The sequence below is a fragment of the Eptatretus burgeri genome, chromosome 17, assembly GCF_056783735.1.
Source record: "Eptatretus burgeri isolate ZD-2024b chromosome 17, Ebu_testis_v1, whole genome shotgun sequence".
NCBI lineage: Eukaryota > Metazoa > Chordata > Myxini > Myxiniformes > Myxinidae > Eptatretus > Eptatretus burgeri.
The window spans coordinates 55,140,253-55,158,353 of record NC_140977.1 but is presented as its reverse complement, the minus strand read 5'-3'; the positions used below and the strand labels follow the sequence as shown (position 1 = coordinate 55,158,353).

The 18,101-nt window shown below is 46.1% G+C and overlaps 2 protein-coding genes across 2 annotated transcripts in view; one reads left to right on the top strand and one right to left on the bottom strand.

The window, feature by feature from the left end:
• TMEM220 (transmembrane protein 220) overlaps positions 1–8,009 on the top strand; it is a 144,384-nt gene extending 136,375 nt beyond the window's left edge. Inside the window, exon 7 of the mRNA XM_085860776.1 lies at positions 7,395–8,009. The gene's annotated coding sequence lies outside the window, so the exon portion shown is untranslated. The remainder of the gene's footprint in view (positions 1–7,394) is intronic.
• Positions 1–17,164, bottom strand: part of LOC147010159 (tolloid-like protein 2) — a 113,145-nt gene extending 95,981 nt beyond the window's left edge. The window contains exons 1-3 of the mRNA XM_085860772.1: positions 16,988–17,164; positions 16,570–16,661; positions 16,180–16,425 (exon numbers count right to left, since the gene is read on the bottom strand). Of these exons, the coding sequence (XP_085716898.1) occupies positions 16,180–16,425; positions 16,570–16,639 (316 nt within the window). The 5' untranslated portion in view covers positions 16,640–16,661; positions 16,988–17,164. The remainder of the gene's footprint in view (positions 1–16,179; positions 16,426–16,569; positions 16,662–16,987) is intronic.
• Between the last annotated feature and the right edge of the window lie 937 nt (positions 17,165–18,101).

Here is an 18,101-nt window from a genome sequence, read left to right as displayed (position 1 = left end):
ACATTTCCCCAGGCCATAGCTAATTTGAATCAAGTGTCTGGGTGCCTCAGACAGGTAGGGTTAAAGTTGAGCCGAGAAAAATGTACCTTGTTTGCAAAGGAAGTGGCCTATCTCAATCACGTGATCGGTCGCAAGGGGGTGAAAACTGACCCAGATAAAGTCAAGGCGGTAGAGGAGCGGGCCTGTACCTTGTAACATCAAGGAGGTGCGGGGTTTTTTTGGACCCTGCTCCTATTACTGGTGCTTTGTGGCAAACTTTGCAGAGATAGCCAGGCCCCTTCACCGGCTTAAGGAGAAGGGGACGAGATTTCATTGGACACAGGAGTGCAATGATGCCTTCCTCAAATTGAAGGGGTGTTTAACATCTACACCCGTTCTAGCATTCCCCACTGATAACGGGACCTTTACCCTGGACACGGATGTGAGCCAGGAAGGATTTGGTGCAGTTTTGTCTCAGACGCAGGAGGGCGAGGAAAGGGCGATTGTGTATTACAGTCGGGCCATGAGCAGGCCTGAGTGAAATTATTGCGTCACTCGCAAATAGTTATTGGCTATGCTGTCTGCCATGAACCATTTCCACCCGTAATTGTACGGGCGGAAGTTTTCGGTTCGAACTGACTATTCCTCCTTGCAATGGCTCTTACGGTTCAAGGAACCCAACGGCCAAATTGCAAGGTGGTTGGAAAAGTTGCAGCAGTACGATTTCAGTGTGACCCATCGAGCCGGGAAGGCCCATGGGAATGCCAATGCACTCTCTCGACGTACTTGTCTGGGAGAAAACTGTAAATTCCGTACGGTGTTATAATATATATATATATATATATATATATATATATATATATATATATATATATATATATATATATATATATATATAGCTCTGGAAAAAAAAATAAGAGACCACTCCAAAAAAAATTTAAATCAGCATCTCTACATGTATGCCAGCCATTCCATTCCAGTGTCTGTTGAATTCCAACACAGGCACACCTCATTCTACTTAGTGAGGTACCGATTGGGTGATCACCTGAACCGAATCTTATTTAACAAAGAAAAGTATAAAAACCACTGCTGTGGTCATCACTATCCTCTTGCAATAGGACCAGCTGGATGGCACAAACAGTGCTAGTAATACCTCAAAAGTAATTGGAATCAAAAAAAAAACTATTGACCATGCCAAAAGAGTTGAAAAGAAAAGTTTTGAGTGAGGAAAAGAAGGGTTCAATTCTGGCTTTACTGGCAGAGGGATACAGTGAGAATCACGTTGCTTCCATGCTTAAAATTTCAAAGACGGCGATTCATAAGAACAAGGTCAAGCAGGAGACATTGGGGATAACAAAGCTACAGAGTGGCAGAGGGCGAAAACGACTTTCCACTGACCGGGATGACCGCCAACTCATTCGAATGTCACTCACCAACCGTAGGATGACATCAAGTGACCTACAAAAACAATGGCAAACGGCAGCTGGGGTGAAGTGCACGGCGAGGACACTTTGAAACAGGTTCCTAGGGGCAGGGTTGAAGTCGTGCAAAGCTGGAAAAAAACCCTTCATCAACGAGAAGCAAAGAAGAGCCAGGTTGAGGTTTGCAAATGACCATAAGGATTGGACCGTAGAGGACTGGAGTAAGGTCATCTTCTCTGATGAGTCCAATTTTCAGCTTTGCCCAACACCTGGTTGTCTAATGGTTAGACGGAGACCTGGAGAGGCCTACAAGCCACAGTGTCTCGCACCCACTATGAAATTTGGTGGAGGATCGGTGATGATCTGGGGGTGCTTCAGCAAGGCTGGAATCGGGCAGATTTGTCTTTGTGAAGGACTCATTAATCAAGCCACGTACAAGGTTGTCCTGGAAGAACACTTACTTCCTTCTGCTCTGACAACGTTCCCCAACTCTGGGGATTGGTTTTTCCAGCAGGACAATGCTCCAGGCCACACAGCCAGGTCAATCAAGGCATGGATGAAGGACAATCAGATCAAGACCCTGTCATGGCCAGCCCAATCTCCAGACCTGAACCCCATTGAAAACCTCTGGAATGTGATCAAGAGGAAGATGGATGGTCACAAGCCATCAAACAAAGCTGAGCTGCTTGAATTTTTGTGCCAGGAGTGGCATAAAGTCACCCAACAGCAATGTGAAGGACTGGTGGAGAGCATGCCAAGACGCATGAAAGCTGTGATTGAAAATCAGGGTTATTCCACAAAACATTGATTTCTGAACTCTTCCTAAGTTAAAACATTAGTATTGTGTTGTTTAAAAATGAATATGAACTTGTTTTGTTTGTATTATTTGAGGTCTGAAAATACTGAATCTTTGTTGTTATTTTAACCAATTGTCATTGTCTGCAAATAAATGCTCTAAATGACAATATTTTTATTCGGAATTTGGGAGAAATGTTGTCAGGAGTTTATAGAATAAAACAAAAATGTTCATTTTACTTAAACACATACCTATAAGTGGTAAAACCAGAAAAACTGATAATTTTGTATTGGTCTCTTAATTTTTTTCCAGAGCTGTATATATATATATATATATATATATATATATATATATATATATATATATATATATATATATATATATATATATATATATATATTGTTACGGTTCTCGGAACCGGATGCATACAACATACAGGTGCCCCGAAGTTAGTTATGCCGTTAAGTATATGTGTAGACAGAACCCCTCCTCGTGTTTAGTGGGAAATTGAAGGGGTGCGTTGCAATGTTTTTTTCGTTAGGTTATTAAATCATTTTATTTCCCCTCTTATGGAACCACGGTACCTTCCTAGCGCTCGCAGCCTCGGTTCGCTGGCCACAGCGTACCACTGTCCCCCCGCTATCTATAGAGACTCGTTTTTCCAAGGCGAAATCTCCACGTTCGCTGTTCCAGTTCCTTCTCGGCTTCCCCAAATGTACGCAGTGTGGCTGCACCGTCATTCACCTTCCCCAAACACGCGTGGAGTGAGCGGGCCTCACCGGTGCCTAGCCGAGGCCCCGCCCAGAAAGGGCAGACCCACGGGAGCCCCGTCCAATCAGGGCGGACAGTGACGTCAGTTTTGACCAAGGCCCCGCCCCGCTGAGGGAGGTCGATGGACTCTGAGACGCGCGCTTGGGGAGTTCAGTCAAAAAGGCTCAGTTCAGTTCTGCATCCGCTGGGGCGTTCGTTGGAGTTTTGCTGAAGTCTTGAGTTCGATGTGCGATGAGGATTGACAGACTGAGAGCTTTTTCACGAGTCTGTGGGTGGCGGTGCATGGCTGTTCTTCGTTGGTGGAGCGATCCGTCTGGTCGATTCCGATAATGACCGAGGACACCCGACCTCGACCGGGTCTCTCGCTGGGTCCTGTCCGCGACCCTGATCCCCACCCTGGGACTCCGCTCTCCTCCGCTCGGGTTCCTCCGCGGACATGAGCCCCACGCGTGTGACTGCAGGCCGAGCTGCATGACCATTGGCAGGTGCCACACCACGGAGCAACCCTCCGTGTAGGTACCCAGCTGTAGGTACTCCAACATGTAGGTACCCAGCTGAGCCGCGACCCCAGCTCGTCTCTCTCCCTGGCTGCGAGGTTCCTTGGAATTCACCTGGGTTTTATTTTTGTCTGTGTGTGGCGCCGTCTGCTAAGTGCAACTGCATAAGTCTTTTTGATCATTGTAAATCTCCTGTATATCCGCAATAAGCTTGCTCTGTGTCCTTCTTGCTGTAAATTAAACAATTGTAGAAATGTTCCCAGTTCGTTTCCGTCCTTTCTTTCATTGGTCCAGCATGGTTTGGATCTGAGTTTTAACCGGGTCTTTGTTCCCGTTAATCTGCTCATCCAAGCCGGCACGGCTTTGGCAGTTCCGCTCGACTGCACCCGAACCGGAGTTGGTAGTCGGTAGTTGGAGCACTACCGCAGTCGGTAGAGTGACCCAGTTCGAGCACGACGTGCCGAGGGCGTGGTTCCCCGGTAGACAACACCGCGTGGTTAATTCGGTAAATTGGTTCTAGACAAAAAGACCCTACGCTACACGTGGAGGTATTGACGTCCACGGTCGGTTAAGCGACCCGCCGCCTCACGGAGTTATCCGAGAGGGACGGCCTACAATTCCGGGAGTCTGGTGGGAGACAACGTAACTTCCCCCACCTAGCGGTCGTTCTCGCCACCGGTCCCCGGCTGGCAACATTATATATATATATATATATATATATATATATATATATATATATATATATATATATATATATATATATATATATATATAGATACATACATACATATAGCCTGGTGTTGGCTTAATGGTTAGGGTTGTGGGTCACAGTCGTCTTTGAATCGTCATCCATTCTGGAAACTAAATGTCACCATGATAGAAAACCCCGCTTTTAGGGCCTCGTTTGAAGATGTGTGGTCTGTTTTGTAAATCAAAAGCATCAGTTTACAGATCAACGATTTTGGTGGGATAATACTAAGACACAATTTAGGGATTTTTGCCAAAATTTTTGTTTCCTAACAACACAAGAGGAATGTAGAACGAAGGCTCGTTTGGAAAAGGAAATTCACCCCTCTCTGTTTGTTGGGTCGCCGAAATAGGTGACCCTTATTGTCAGTAATTCTGTCTGTTTGTTATCTTGCCAAAACGAAGTTTTTGCAAGATATGTTAGTCAGCTTGTATGTTTTTTTTTGTTTGTTTGTCTGCAATCACGTGTAAAAAATTCTGCAGAGCACAGTTATCATTGGAAATTTTTGTAACTTCGCATATCAGAGGCCTATAGAGGTCCCTTTCAGCGCATAAAATTTTGAAGGTCAAGGTCAAAGGTCAAGGTCACTTTGTCGCAAATCAGGGGAGTCGACGAAACCCTTATTTTTTGAGTAATTTTGATCGAATCGTCTTCAAACTTCATGGGAAAATAGTTCATGGTCTGGCGCTCAGATGATTAGTTTTTGGTGGTGATTGGCCTTGACCTTCATGGTTCGCGCCTCAGGTCAAACATATTTGACCCCAAGGTCAAATTTTCAAGTTTTAGGAACCATATCGTGTAGGACCTCAAATTGAACACCTCGATGAGTCCTTTCTAGATATGTCAAGCTTGAGACATTATGACGTCATTTGGTGACGTTATGAGGCAAACGAATATTTTTCACGGTTACTCTGTAGAACGATTCTCATCGGAATCTCTCGTAGGCAGATATTCCTCAAGGAGTCGCTCCTGGTGGATAGCAGCTCTGTTCACCTCAGTGTGACCTTAAAGAAGGCACACGTGGTCACCTTTTGGCAAGATACGGGTCACCCTGCGGGTGACAATGGTTTTTTATTTGGATGTTTGTTCGTTTGTCATCAGCATAATTGGTAGTAAACGTGGGCGGATTTTGACCAAACTTGGGTGGTGGGTATATCTTATGACCTAGTGCTTTGGAAATTGTGATGGTTGCTTGGGACGCTTTGGTTCCCAAGCAACAACCAAAAAACCTTCAAAATCGGTACCGTTCACGTGAAATAAATTCCGAAAGCAATTATCCCACGTAGGGTTATGAAATTTGGCACGAATGATCTACAGGTGATGCTCTATCAAATATATTCCGGTTTTTGTGATATATGGAATACTTTACCCGCAGCGCCCCCGACAATTAGGGTATGCGCAAAAATTGGCGAAAATTGAAGGCCCCCTAGCGACCAGGTGAGTGCATCGATACGAATGAACCTTTGCAGGTTCATGGTACTCAATGAGTACTACAACTTTGCCTCAGGACATATTGACCGATTTAGCTTAGGTCAGGGGTCAAAAGTAAATTTGTGCAAAAATCGATAGTATGTGAGAGCTGGAGGTGCCTTCGAGCCAAATGCTACTCCTCCTCGGGTTATGGTCGGATCGTCATGAAAATTCACACTAATCATCTGGAATACATTGTGCACAAAAAAATCGAGCCAGATTTTCGATTTAGATCTTTGTTCACCCACAGCACCCCCTCAAACTTTGGGGATTTCCGATTTCAAACGCATTTTCGGTACTTTTCATTCAAATGGATACCGAGTAGTTATCAGTCGATGGAACTGGATGAGATTTGATATGCATAATCTTAACGTGATTCCCTATCCGCTATATGACATCCATTTTGCTCTATATCTTATAGTTTCCATGCTCGGCGACTCATCGCCGCCTACCGGCTTGTTTGTCTGTTTGTCTATCTGTGTGCAGGGTATCTCAAAAAGTTGTGGACGGATCTGGATGAATCTTGGTGGACACATTGGGTGTGTGACAAGGACAAATTGATTCAATTTTGGTGAAGATCCGGATCCGGATCTGGTTACAAGAATTATTTAATTTTAAAAGTGATTCTTCACCATTGAGAGATGAGACCAAAACCGATATAGTACTGTATAGTACGATATTTCAAAAATGTATTGGGCCCGATATGTTTTTGTGGATCAGGCATTATGTCATGGAGGTATGCGCTCTACCGAGTGCCCTTCTCCTTATGTATACATTTATGTTTTTCGAATATATCTGCTTTACTCAATATAAACAATGAACTTGTGCCCCCCTTTTTTATTGAAAGAGGTGTTTGGCAGGGCTGCCCACTTTCAGGTGCCTTATATGCTTTATCCCCTAAACCCCCTTTAAACACTCTTTGTGAGTCTTTGGTTTTACTGTTAGAGGTTTTTCTTTTATACTTTTGTAATAAAAGGACATAAAAGTCATGTCTCCCTCTCTCCTTCCCCTCCCTCACTCTCCTTCTCCTCCCTTACTCTCCTTCCCCCTCATCCCCAGCCATCTGTTAAGGGGACTATTTAGGATTGACTGTGTCATTTTGAATTTAAAACTGCTTCCCTAGAGTGTAGCATGTATGAATCAGATTTGGAGTGAACCGACCAGATGGGAGAAAAGGTCACTGCATACTTGCAGGCAGGCCTTTGGCAGGTACAGTATACAAGTAGGTTTTAAATGCTCCCGCCCAGTTTTATGTAGAACCCGGCAGTTAAAAAGAAAATGTTGCCATTTGGGCATGTTTTATTGCCCTTCCCTTCCCCTTGCACTGCCTTCCCTTCCCCCCACCTCTCTCTCCCTCACCCTTTTTGATCCCTCCTCTTTGTATTTCCATCACTGAAGCAACGGGTGGTGTTTGCTTGTATTTTTTTTATATACAGGGTGGGGCATTAATATCTGACACATTTGTCATCATTTTGGAAGGACGCAGTAAGGGTAAAGCTGATATATATATATATATATATATATATATATATATATATATATATATATATATATATATATATATATATATATAATATACAGGGTGAGTCAAAAGTCACGCTCAGTTTCTGTTTTTTCGGCTGTCAGATTCTTTCTGGGAAGTCATGTTGTTAATAATTGTCTTGCAGATTATTAATTTTTGTAATTTATTTATTTTTGATTTTGTTTTGCAGGTTATTGCTGCGAGTTTGGAAAGTTACTGAATTTGCACCAAATTAAACCATGAATTACCTTTCAATGAATCAACACATTGTGGCCGTGAAACATTACTACAAATGTAACGAACAACCAACGATGGTGGCACGCCGTTTGGCACAGGAATTCGATATTAATCCACATCAGGGAAGAAACATACTGTTCTTCTTCTTCTTTCGGCTTGCTCCCGTTAGGGGTCGCCACAGCGGACCAACTGTCTCCATTTCGCTCTATCCTCCACATCTTCCATTGACACTCCAACCACCCGCATGTCCGCCCTCACCGCATCCATGAACCTCTTCTTTGGCCTGCCTCTTCTCCTCCTGCCTGGCAGCTCCATCTTCAACATCCTTCTCCCGATATACTCCGTTTCCCTCCTGTGCACATGTCCAAACCATCTCAATCTCGCCTCTCTCACTTTGTTTCCAAACCGTCCTACCTGCGCTGTCCCTCTAATACACTCATTTCTTATCCTGTCCATCCTCGTCACTCCCAACGAGAATCGCAGCATCTTTAACTCTGCCTCCTCCAGCTCTGATTCCTGTCTTTTTGTTAGCGCCACCGCCTCCAAACCATACAACATAGCTGGTCTCACTACCGTCTTGTATACTTTCCCCTTCACTCTTGCAGCTACCCTTCTGTCACAAATCACTCCTGCAACTCTTCTCCACCCATTCCCTCCTGCCTGCCCTCTCTTTTCACTTCTCTCCCACACTCTCCGTTACTTTGGACAGTTGATCCCAAGTATTTAAACCAATCCACCTTCCCCACCTCAACTCCTTGCAACCGCACCATACCACCACCCTCCCTCTCATTTACGCACATGTACCCCGTCTTACTCCTACTGACTAACATTCCCCTTCTCTCCAGTGCGTACCTCCACCTCTCAAGGCTCGATTCAGCCTGCTCCCTACTCTCCCTACAGATCATGATGTCATCCGCGAACATCATGGTCCATGGAGACTCTAGTCTGATCTCGTCCGTCAACCTGTCCATCACCATTGCAAACAGGAAAGGGCTCAGAGTCGATCCTTGGTGCAATCCCACTTTAACCTTAAACCGGTCCGTCATTCCTACCGCACACCTCACTGCTGTCACACTGTCCTCATACATATCCTGCACGATCCTCACATACTTCTCCACCACTCCCGACTTCCTCATACAATACCACAACTCCTCTCTTGGCACCCTATCATAAGCTTTCTCTAAATCCACAAACACACAATGTAACTCTTTCTGGCCTTCCCTATACTTCTCCATCAACATTCTCAAAGCAAACATCGCATCACTGGTGCTCTTTCCTGGCATAAACCCATATTGCTGCTCACAGATCGTCACCTCTCCTCTCAACCGAGCTTCCACTACTCTTTCCCACAACTTCATGGTGTGGCTTAACAACTTTATCCCTCTGTAATTTCCACAGCTCTGCACATCACCCTTATTCTTGAAAATCGGAACCAGCACACTTAATCTCCACTCCTCCGGCATCCTCTCACTTTCCAAGACTTTATTAAACAATCTGGTTAACAACCCCACTGCCATCTCTCCTAAGCACTTCCATGCCTCCACTGGTATACCATCTGGGCCAACCGCCTTTCCACTTTTCATCTTCTTCATAGCAGTCCTCACTTCATCCTTACTGATCCACCCCACTTCCTGATTCACTATCTCCACCTCTTCCAACCTTCTCTCTCTCTCATTTTCTTCATTCATCAGCTCCTCAAAGTACTCCATCCACCTTCTCAACACACTCTCCTCGCTCGTCAGCACATTCCCATTTGCGTCCTTTATCACCCGAACCTGCAGCACATCCTTCCAGCTCGGTCCCTCTGTCTTGCCAATCGGTATAAATCCTTTTCCCCTTCTTTTGTATCCAACTTCTCATACAGCTCGTCGTATGCCTTTTCCTTGGCCTTTGCCACCTCTCCTTTTGCTTTTCGACGCCACTCCTTGTACTCCTGCCGACTTTCTTCATCTCTCTGACTATCCCACTTCTTTTTCGCCAACCCCTTCTTCCTTATACTTTCCTGTACTTCCTCATTCCACCACCAAGTCTCCTTATCTTCCTTCCTCTGTCCAGATGTCACACCAAGTACCTTCCTAGCTATCTCCCTCACAACTTCTGCTGTAGTTGCCCAATCATCCCACCCATCTTTACCACCATCCAATGCCTGTCTCACCTCCTCCCTAAATTTCACGCAACAGTCTTCCTCCTTCAGCTTCCACCATCTGGTCCTTGGTTCAGCCCTCACTCTCTTCCTCAACCTCACCTCTAAAGTCATCCTACAGACCACCAATCGATGCTGTCGAGCTACACTCTCCCCTGCCACAACCTTACAGTCACTAATCTCTTTCAGGTTGCATCTCCTACTTAAGATGTAATCCACCTGTGTGCACTTTCCTCCACTCTTGTACGTCACCCTGTGTTCCTCCTTCTTCTTGAAATACGTGTTTACCACTGCCATTTCCATTCTTTTTGCAAACTCTACCACCATTTGCCCTTCCACATTTCTCTTGTTGAGACCGTACCTCCCCATCACCTCCTCATCCTCTTTATTCCCTTCCCCAACATGTCCATTGAAATCTGCTCCAATCACCACTCTTTCATCCTTGGATACACTCTCCACCACTTCATCTAACTCACTCCAGAAATCTTCTTTATATTCCATCTCACACCCCATATGCGGGGCATATGCACTGATGACATTCATCATCACCCCTTCAATTTCCAACTTCACACTCATCACTCGGTCAGACACCCTCCTCACCTCCAATACCCTCTTGACATGATCTTCCTTCAGGATTATCCCGACACCATTACTCCTCCCATCCACACCATGGTAGAACAGTTTGAAACCACCTCCAATGCTCCTCGCCTTACTCCCCATCCACTTGGTCTCTTGTACACACAGTATGTCCACCTTTCTTCTCTCCATCATATCAGCCAACTCTCGCCCTTTGCCAGTCATCGTCCCAACATTCAGAGTTCCAACTCTCACCTCCACACTTCTACCCTTCCCCCTCTCCCACTGCCTCCGGACTCGCCATCCCCGTCTCCTTCTCCTCCTTCGCCCAGCAGTAGCACAATTTCCACTGGTACCCTGCTGACCACCGGTACCGGTGGCGGTCGTTGGTAACCCGGGCCTCGACCGATCCGGTATGGAAATTCGTTTTGTTGTCCGCATAATGATTTGGCATAGGTTTTTACGCCGGATGCCCTTCCAGACGCAACCCTGGTCGCCTCTTACGACACACAGGGATATGGTACACTTATTCTAACAGGGGCATACACCGGGCCCAGTACAACTGGTACTCATTTCGCCGACCTCGGAAGGATGGCAGGCTGAGTCCACCCCCTGGTGTTTTCGACTTGGTTTATATATATTTATATATATATTTATATATATATATATATATACACATTATATATATACATATACATATATATATATATATATATATATATATATATATACATATACATACATATATTAATTCAGTGTCCCAACGGGGATTGAACTCAGGACCTCTTGGGTCCCAAGCCACTGCCCTATGGAAGAAACATACTGTTGTGGTTACCAAATTCGCAAACCACCATTCAGGTCCCTTAGGTGAGGTATCTCGGTAAGTACATGTGTAGTTAGGCCCAAACCCGTTGTCTAGTAGGAATACATGTCATTTATGCGTGCTGCGACTCTTCAGGATAGCCGTTTTTCTTTTACTATCTTTAATTTGGACCAACCGCCATTGTTACAACCACAACATCAACCACCCACCGCGGCGCCGCTTCACGTCACACCTCGCAACCGTCGCATCGCCACCGTTCTTGCGCCGCTTGTGGGTACCGGTGTTGGACTCGTGCAGGGCGCGCGCCGAACAGCGTGTACAAAACCACGGATTTTCCACTTCAAAAACGGATCAAAAACGACACACGCCCACTTTTGTTCCGTCCAATCGGTGAGCGAGGAGCGATTTGGCCCCGCCCCCAGGGCGTTGGAGGGCGATCGATATATGCAAATTTATGGATCAAAAAGCATTCACGCCCACTTTTTCTCGGGCCAATGGGGAGCGAGGTGAAAGGTCGAAGGGAGGGGGTCAAAGATGAGAGAGCGAAGCCACGGGGCTGATATAAGCGACCGTGTTCGTCAGTCAAGTGAACAGAGAGTTAGGACTTCGCGGGCGGTGGAGTTGGGAAGAAGGAGCAAGAAGGAGCTGGTCGTCGTCGTGTGCGTTGGAGTCGGAGCGGAGGGGGAGGAGCTGTGGAGAGGCGGCGAGGGCAGACGAGGGGGTGCTCGCGTCGTGCAGGGAGCTGCACCCCAGGGAGGCCGACAGCGCGACCTGGCCGAGGTGGAGACGCTCGTCGCGGGACTCGAGGCAGAGTAGGAATCCTCTATACCCCGAGCATCAGCAACCCCCTCCTGTTTCCCCCCGCGCTGAGATAGTGCGACCAAGGGGGCCCCTTTTCCCACCCCCTACCAGACACTGCCCGCGAGGCCCGCGGAGTTGAGGCGCCATCGCCGCTCCGCGTCTCATCACCAGACGGGTAGGCCCGACCCGGTCTCGGCCTCAGGCCCGCCTCATCTTTGAGGGTATTCTTTTCCTTGGTTTTGGGTATGTGTTGTCGGCGCCGTCTGTGAAGTAAAATTGTATAAGTGTTGCCGTGTGCTCGCGTAATCGGTATTAGATCTGCATTGTCGCATTTGCTTTTTGTGTAAATTGCATTGTGTTTTTCTTTTCTATGTGCTTTTGGTGGAATTGAATATGTGTGCTTTCCGTTCAGCGCGAATAAATGTGCTTTGTGTTGAACTGTTTCCCGCTTCGCTTCGTCATTTCTTTCATTGAACCCTCATCTTGCTTCACGTAAAGGGTTGGTAGTGGGCTGAATACGCCCGATAATTAATCGAACCGTCGAGGTCGACGAATAACACCGCTCGGTTATCCCGATAGTACGGAACGGGTCGCTTAAGTGGCCCGTGTCCGAAGTCGACCTGCGGCGAGGTGCGATCGCCCGGTCTACCCTCCGTGTGGGTACTTAGGTAGGTCGAATTTGGCGAGCAACCCTATCCCACGCGGGGGCTGATTGGCTCGATCGCGGTGAGACCGAAAGGTCCACCCGTGACTGGTTCCCGGCGTTAGTCCGAGAGGGTCACGACTGGATTGTCCGTCCGGTGGGCGACGTGCCGCGATTTGAGTTACGTGGCCGTCAGCACGCCGGCGGGCGCGAATCCGCAACAATACGATTGATTGTCGAGAAAGTTGAAGCAACAGGGTCGGTCGCCACTGCAAAGAAGTCCGGTCGTCCGAAAACGGCAACGAATGTAGCTAAGGCTGAAGAAGCCATCAGAAGACTGGAACAAAGTCCGCAAAAGTCAACTCGCCGTTTATCTGCAGAGTTGGAAGTGAGCCAATCAAGTGTTATCCGTATCCTTCACCAGAAAAAATGGAAACCTTACATTCCACGCTTACTGCATGCCCTTCATGATGGAGATGACGACCGCCGTCTTCAATCTTGCGAAGAGTTCTTAGCTAAACTTCATGAAGAGGACACAATGCCAGACAACATCTGGTGGTCAGATGAGGCATGTTTTAAGCTTAACGGCACAATTAACAGACACAATTGTGTCTACTGGGCTGCAAATAACCCAAGAGTGACAGTTGAGAAAGAGGTAAATTTACCTGGAGTGACAGTTTGGGCAGCCAGATCTCCATTAGGGATAATTGGACCCTTTTTCTTTGAGGGATCTGTCACTGCAGAAATATACCTGGATATGCTGCAAACTTTCTTTTGGCCCATGGTACAATATCAGGACTGTTACTTCCAGCATGATGGAGCTCCACCTCATTATGGACGTTATGTTCGTCAGTGGCTTGATGAAAACTTTCCCAGAAAGAAAGTGGATCGGCCACCACTGTCCGACCGAGTGGCCGGCACGCTCCCCAGACCTTACACCTCAAGATTTCTTTCTTTGGGGGCTCATGAAAGACCTTGTTTATCGTGAAAAGCCTCGTACCTTTCAGGATATATTACCTCGTAATATTACAAACTTAATAATGTCCACCTCTCCCCAAGGGGTTCTTCTTCCTCGGACAAATGCCCTGTTCACGTGTACAAGCAGCTTATTGTGGCGTCTTGTGGGGCACACTGACTGAAAGTAAAAAAAATATTATAAACCACAAACACGTACGATTACCTTTTCAAAGCGGTCGCCACTGGTGTTTACCACTCTGTCCCAGTTGTGACCTTGATTCGATGCATTACTCCACGCTTCCATAGGGAGTGGGTTGTGCTTGTAATGCAAATGTCTCAATGAGATATTTCATTCATAATTCCCTGTAGTTGTTTATAGAATCGAAGCTTCACACTTTGTTCACCGTCCTGTGTTTCCAATCAGAGTGAGATTTGTAAAATTCTCGTGGCTATGCCTCATGTCGGTTTCATTTTGGCCTACTCCTTCATCCATGCTGCCGGCGGAGCTGCCTTCCTCATGACGTCCTTTTTTCTCTTTTTTTATCCTCAGCGGGTAACTCGCATATAATCTTTTACCCATTATGAGTAAAGTCTTCGAATCCCTAATCAAACCAACTCATGAGTCATCTGGAAACCCACAACCTCCTAACTCATCGATACCCAGTATGGCTTTTCAATCTCTCCTTGACAGAATCCAGTGACGTGCTGCCATTCTGGTGGGACAGGGAGTTGGCATCATCCCTGGGAACCTCTCTCAGTCTGCCACTACGTTGCTTCTTTGAGTGAAAATATTTATACTTCACTTCTATAAATAGTTTCACGGAATGTAATGAGGTTGTTCCACCTGAGCCACCTTTTAGTCGCTCGACACGTTTAGCAGTTTCTTCCCATCCATACACTGTATCTACCCCGAGGAGTAAGACTAGGAAGTACTCTTCTAGTTTCTTTCCCCAAACTGCATCCCTTTTGTAACTCTTTACCTGCATCCTGCTTAGCCCTCAACCATAACCTACATCAGTTCAAGAGGAATGGAAATAGCTTTCTTCTTTCTGTTGAATACATATACCTTCCTTTGTGTTGCCCTAATTTGATTGGCCGTAGGTTTTGTCGTTGGAGAAATTCCATGAATAAAAAGAAAACTCCCATCGCACATCGGTGAGTCAAACTGGCTCCTTGCTCCATTGACACAGCTTCAAATGTTCTCTTCTAATCCTCTTCCCCTTCTTGTTAACCCAAACCTCCTTATTACTTTGAGGTGTCTCTATCTCTGTCTCTGTCTCTCTCTCATTACCAACAATGGCAACCAACACTCCACGAATAAACAGCACTGGCCCAATTTCCAGAACTTCCTGGGTCCCAGACCAATCAGTGTCATTGTCCGTTCAGCCGCCACCGACTTGGCCAATGGGATTCATGCTCCAACAATGTGATTACCAGGAAACCAATAGGACCTGGGTGTAGTAGGTTTCATTTTTGACCGAATCTGTTTATCCTTGTCTGCTCGCTGCAGCGTAAACTTCTAGGAAACGATGTTTGTTTGAAAATATACAACGGATATGGTTAACCGCACGCAATTTTTAATGCACGATCTAAGACTCGAAGTATGAACAGTCTCTGCTGTGACTTCAGCGGTGCTAGTCTGAAATTCCTCAGCACATCCTCGAGGCGGTGCCGTAGGTCGACACTAGTCCCCGAAACTGCAACTGAATTTCCAGGTATCTCAAATGGCTCGCAGCAGTCAGCACGGACAGGTTCTGCTGCCTGAGCTCGAAACACTTTGGAAGCGACTGCTAGATCTAGCCTAAACTTCTATGAAACGATGTTTGTTTAAAAATATACAAATGTTCTTAACCGCGTGCACTTTTACAAAAACGATCCAAGACGTTTTTTTTTTTTTTCTGCGCGGCTGAGGCTGCAACACAAATCGCACACACAAGACAACCACAGCCCCTGAGCTCAGGGAAAGAGACGCAACTTCCTGGGGCACTCTGGGTGTCAATGACACCATCTTGGAGACATCACTTTTCTCTCTGCAATCCGAGGAGCAATCAATAAGTTTCCTCCTTCTCAGGGATGCGAATGGATGGGGTTCATCCATGCTCTAACCTTTGAAATGCTTAGCATTAAACAAGCAAGCAGTACATACTATTGCTCAAGTCTTTGGTAAGAATTTGGCCAGGGTTGGAATCGAACCGCCGACATGCCGAGCTCAGAGCGGATGTTCTCCAGGCTTAACCTGGTCTGTTCGGTTCCATAATAATTGTACGCACTTACACCTGAAAATGCTGAACTACTAACTCCGTCAAAACGACTTCGTATTCTTTCGTGTGCACACAAGGCTGCAGATGCAGTGCCCCCTTTATGTTAGAGCATGAATTTGGAATTTGTTCAGGGTGCCGGCGATATCTCGCCTACTCTTCAGGTAGTACACCGTGGGATCTTTAACATCTACCACGTCATGGTGGCAGACGGCTGGTTTAACGTCCATCCGAGGGACGGCACACACATGGATCCCTCACCCCGTCTGCGAAACAGTCAATAAGAACTCAAACGCAAATGCGCATACCTCGAGGCTGTCCTGCCAGATCGATGCAGAAACAAAGATATGGAAAAACTTGGAGAAAACAAATTTGTACCAAGCACAACAAACAAGTAATGAAGAGCAATTAAACTGAAACCTCATTTTCACAACAACATTGATATCGATTGGCTGAACAAGTTGATGCTCGATTAGAACATGAGCCTCATGCGATACGGCGCTTGGCATTTCAGGGATGTCCAATTCGGGTTCTCACCTTTATGGAGGGTGTAGTGGTCCGTGCCCTCGGTGTGTTGCAGGCCACCCGTAGTCTCGGCAACCTGGTCATACAGCAAGCACTTTGACAGGCTCGTTTGGTAATCAAAGGACACGCATTCAAAGACTCGGTCGGCGAGGCAGGCCGCCGCACAATCCTCAAGTGAGAGACTTTCGAAGGTCTCTTTTGCCACGACTCCTCGCATCGAATTTGAAGGAATCCGCTGGAACTTGCTGCGGATCTTATCTGTTTCAGGAACAACAACAATAACAACATATTCCAGTAGTGCAACAAGTAAAAACATCGCTTAACACTTCCATTCTTATCATCTTTGACCAAATGCCAAAGATATACGTTTGAATGTCCAAATGTCGACACGAAGGTGCTCACTTCCCTGCGTGCTCGTCCCAAACACGACGAGTAGAACGCCCAGTACAATGAAGAAGAAATCTCTCTCCATGTTGATGTGAATGCAATATTTTCTGCAAGTAAAAAAAAATAGTAAATTAAATAATTTTTAAAAAAAGAAGAGTTTGAACAGACACACTGGATCTGATTGTTGCGCATTTTCCACTTCGTATAGTATCGAATCATTGTGCCATCAAGTCACGCATCTTAGGACGACAAGTACAAACTATGCCAGAGGCACAAAGCTGAAGGTAAAGTCATACATCGAAGTCCACAAGGTAAGTTGGCTACCTGACAGTCCTCATTGTGATTCTGTCCATGAGAACACCTTGCAAACACCATTCTTCAACAGATCAGGTTTTTAAAGTTTTAAGTTCAAACCTTAACTTTGGTTTCTCACCTGTCCTCTCAAGTGCAACAACGTGAGCTTCGATCAGTCTGTGTAGGTGCTTCTTGTCTTGTCTCGTTCGCCGATATAAAACTATGAGATCAAGTTTCAGGAAATAAAATAACTCCCCCCAGACAAAGCTGTCAACGATTTTATGCAAAACGTATTAACGTGACATTTTGGCAGCACCGTCAACACACACCCTGGCACCTGTGATGAATGTTTGCTGGCTTGGAGTCAACCTTTGTTAGCCCGACACTCTTTTTTTACATTCAAAGAGATGCCTGATGGAATGTCTCAGAAGAACAACCGCATCACATTTGGATCGTCCATTAAAACCAAGCTGGCTCATTAACGACTTCTTGGGGGGGGGGGAGTCACCTGCCTGCACGGCTTGAACTCACGCTCAGGTGATGCGAGTACACTCGTCATTAGAGGAGGTCGTCCGACCCACCTTTTGCATGTACTTTCCATGTAGAAATAAAAGGTGACACCAAGCATTGTCCTGGCTCAAACACGAATGAGCTTCAATTGGGCAATAACGTGTCGATAGCCAGGGTGAACTTTTAATCAGCAGTAATTATTAGGTTTTTTTTTTTCTTCCAAATTATATCTTAATACAACTGGAGCGGCACTAGGTAGAACGCATACCTCCGCCAAGCTGAACAGGTAACGTTTTGTTAGGGTTAGGGTTCTTATCACCTAAGCAACTCATGCACCAAGTTTCGTCCGAATCAGTCGATAACTGTTTGAGATATCGCGCTGAGAGACGGACAAACAGGGGTGAAAACACAACCTCCATCCACCTTCGGTGTCGCAGGTAATTACACCTGTATCACTAGGAAACGAGAGAGAGAACAGGAACATCCTCCACCTTGCTCTCCATCGAATGCAGCAAGACAGATTTGTCTGTCTTCACCATGCTGCCATCTGCACCCGCAAGAGGAAGCAAAACCGGATTGACAGAACATGATCAAACTTCTCTCATATCTAACTGGCGATTCCGATCAAGGATGAGGAGCCGTGCGAACGGAGTGAGGTCAGACCGAAAAATGATATCTTTGCTTGATTGTGTTACACTTGAGATGGTGTTTCCAGTTGTGAAGTGAATGTTTTCAGCGTGTGT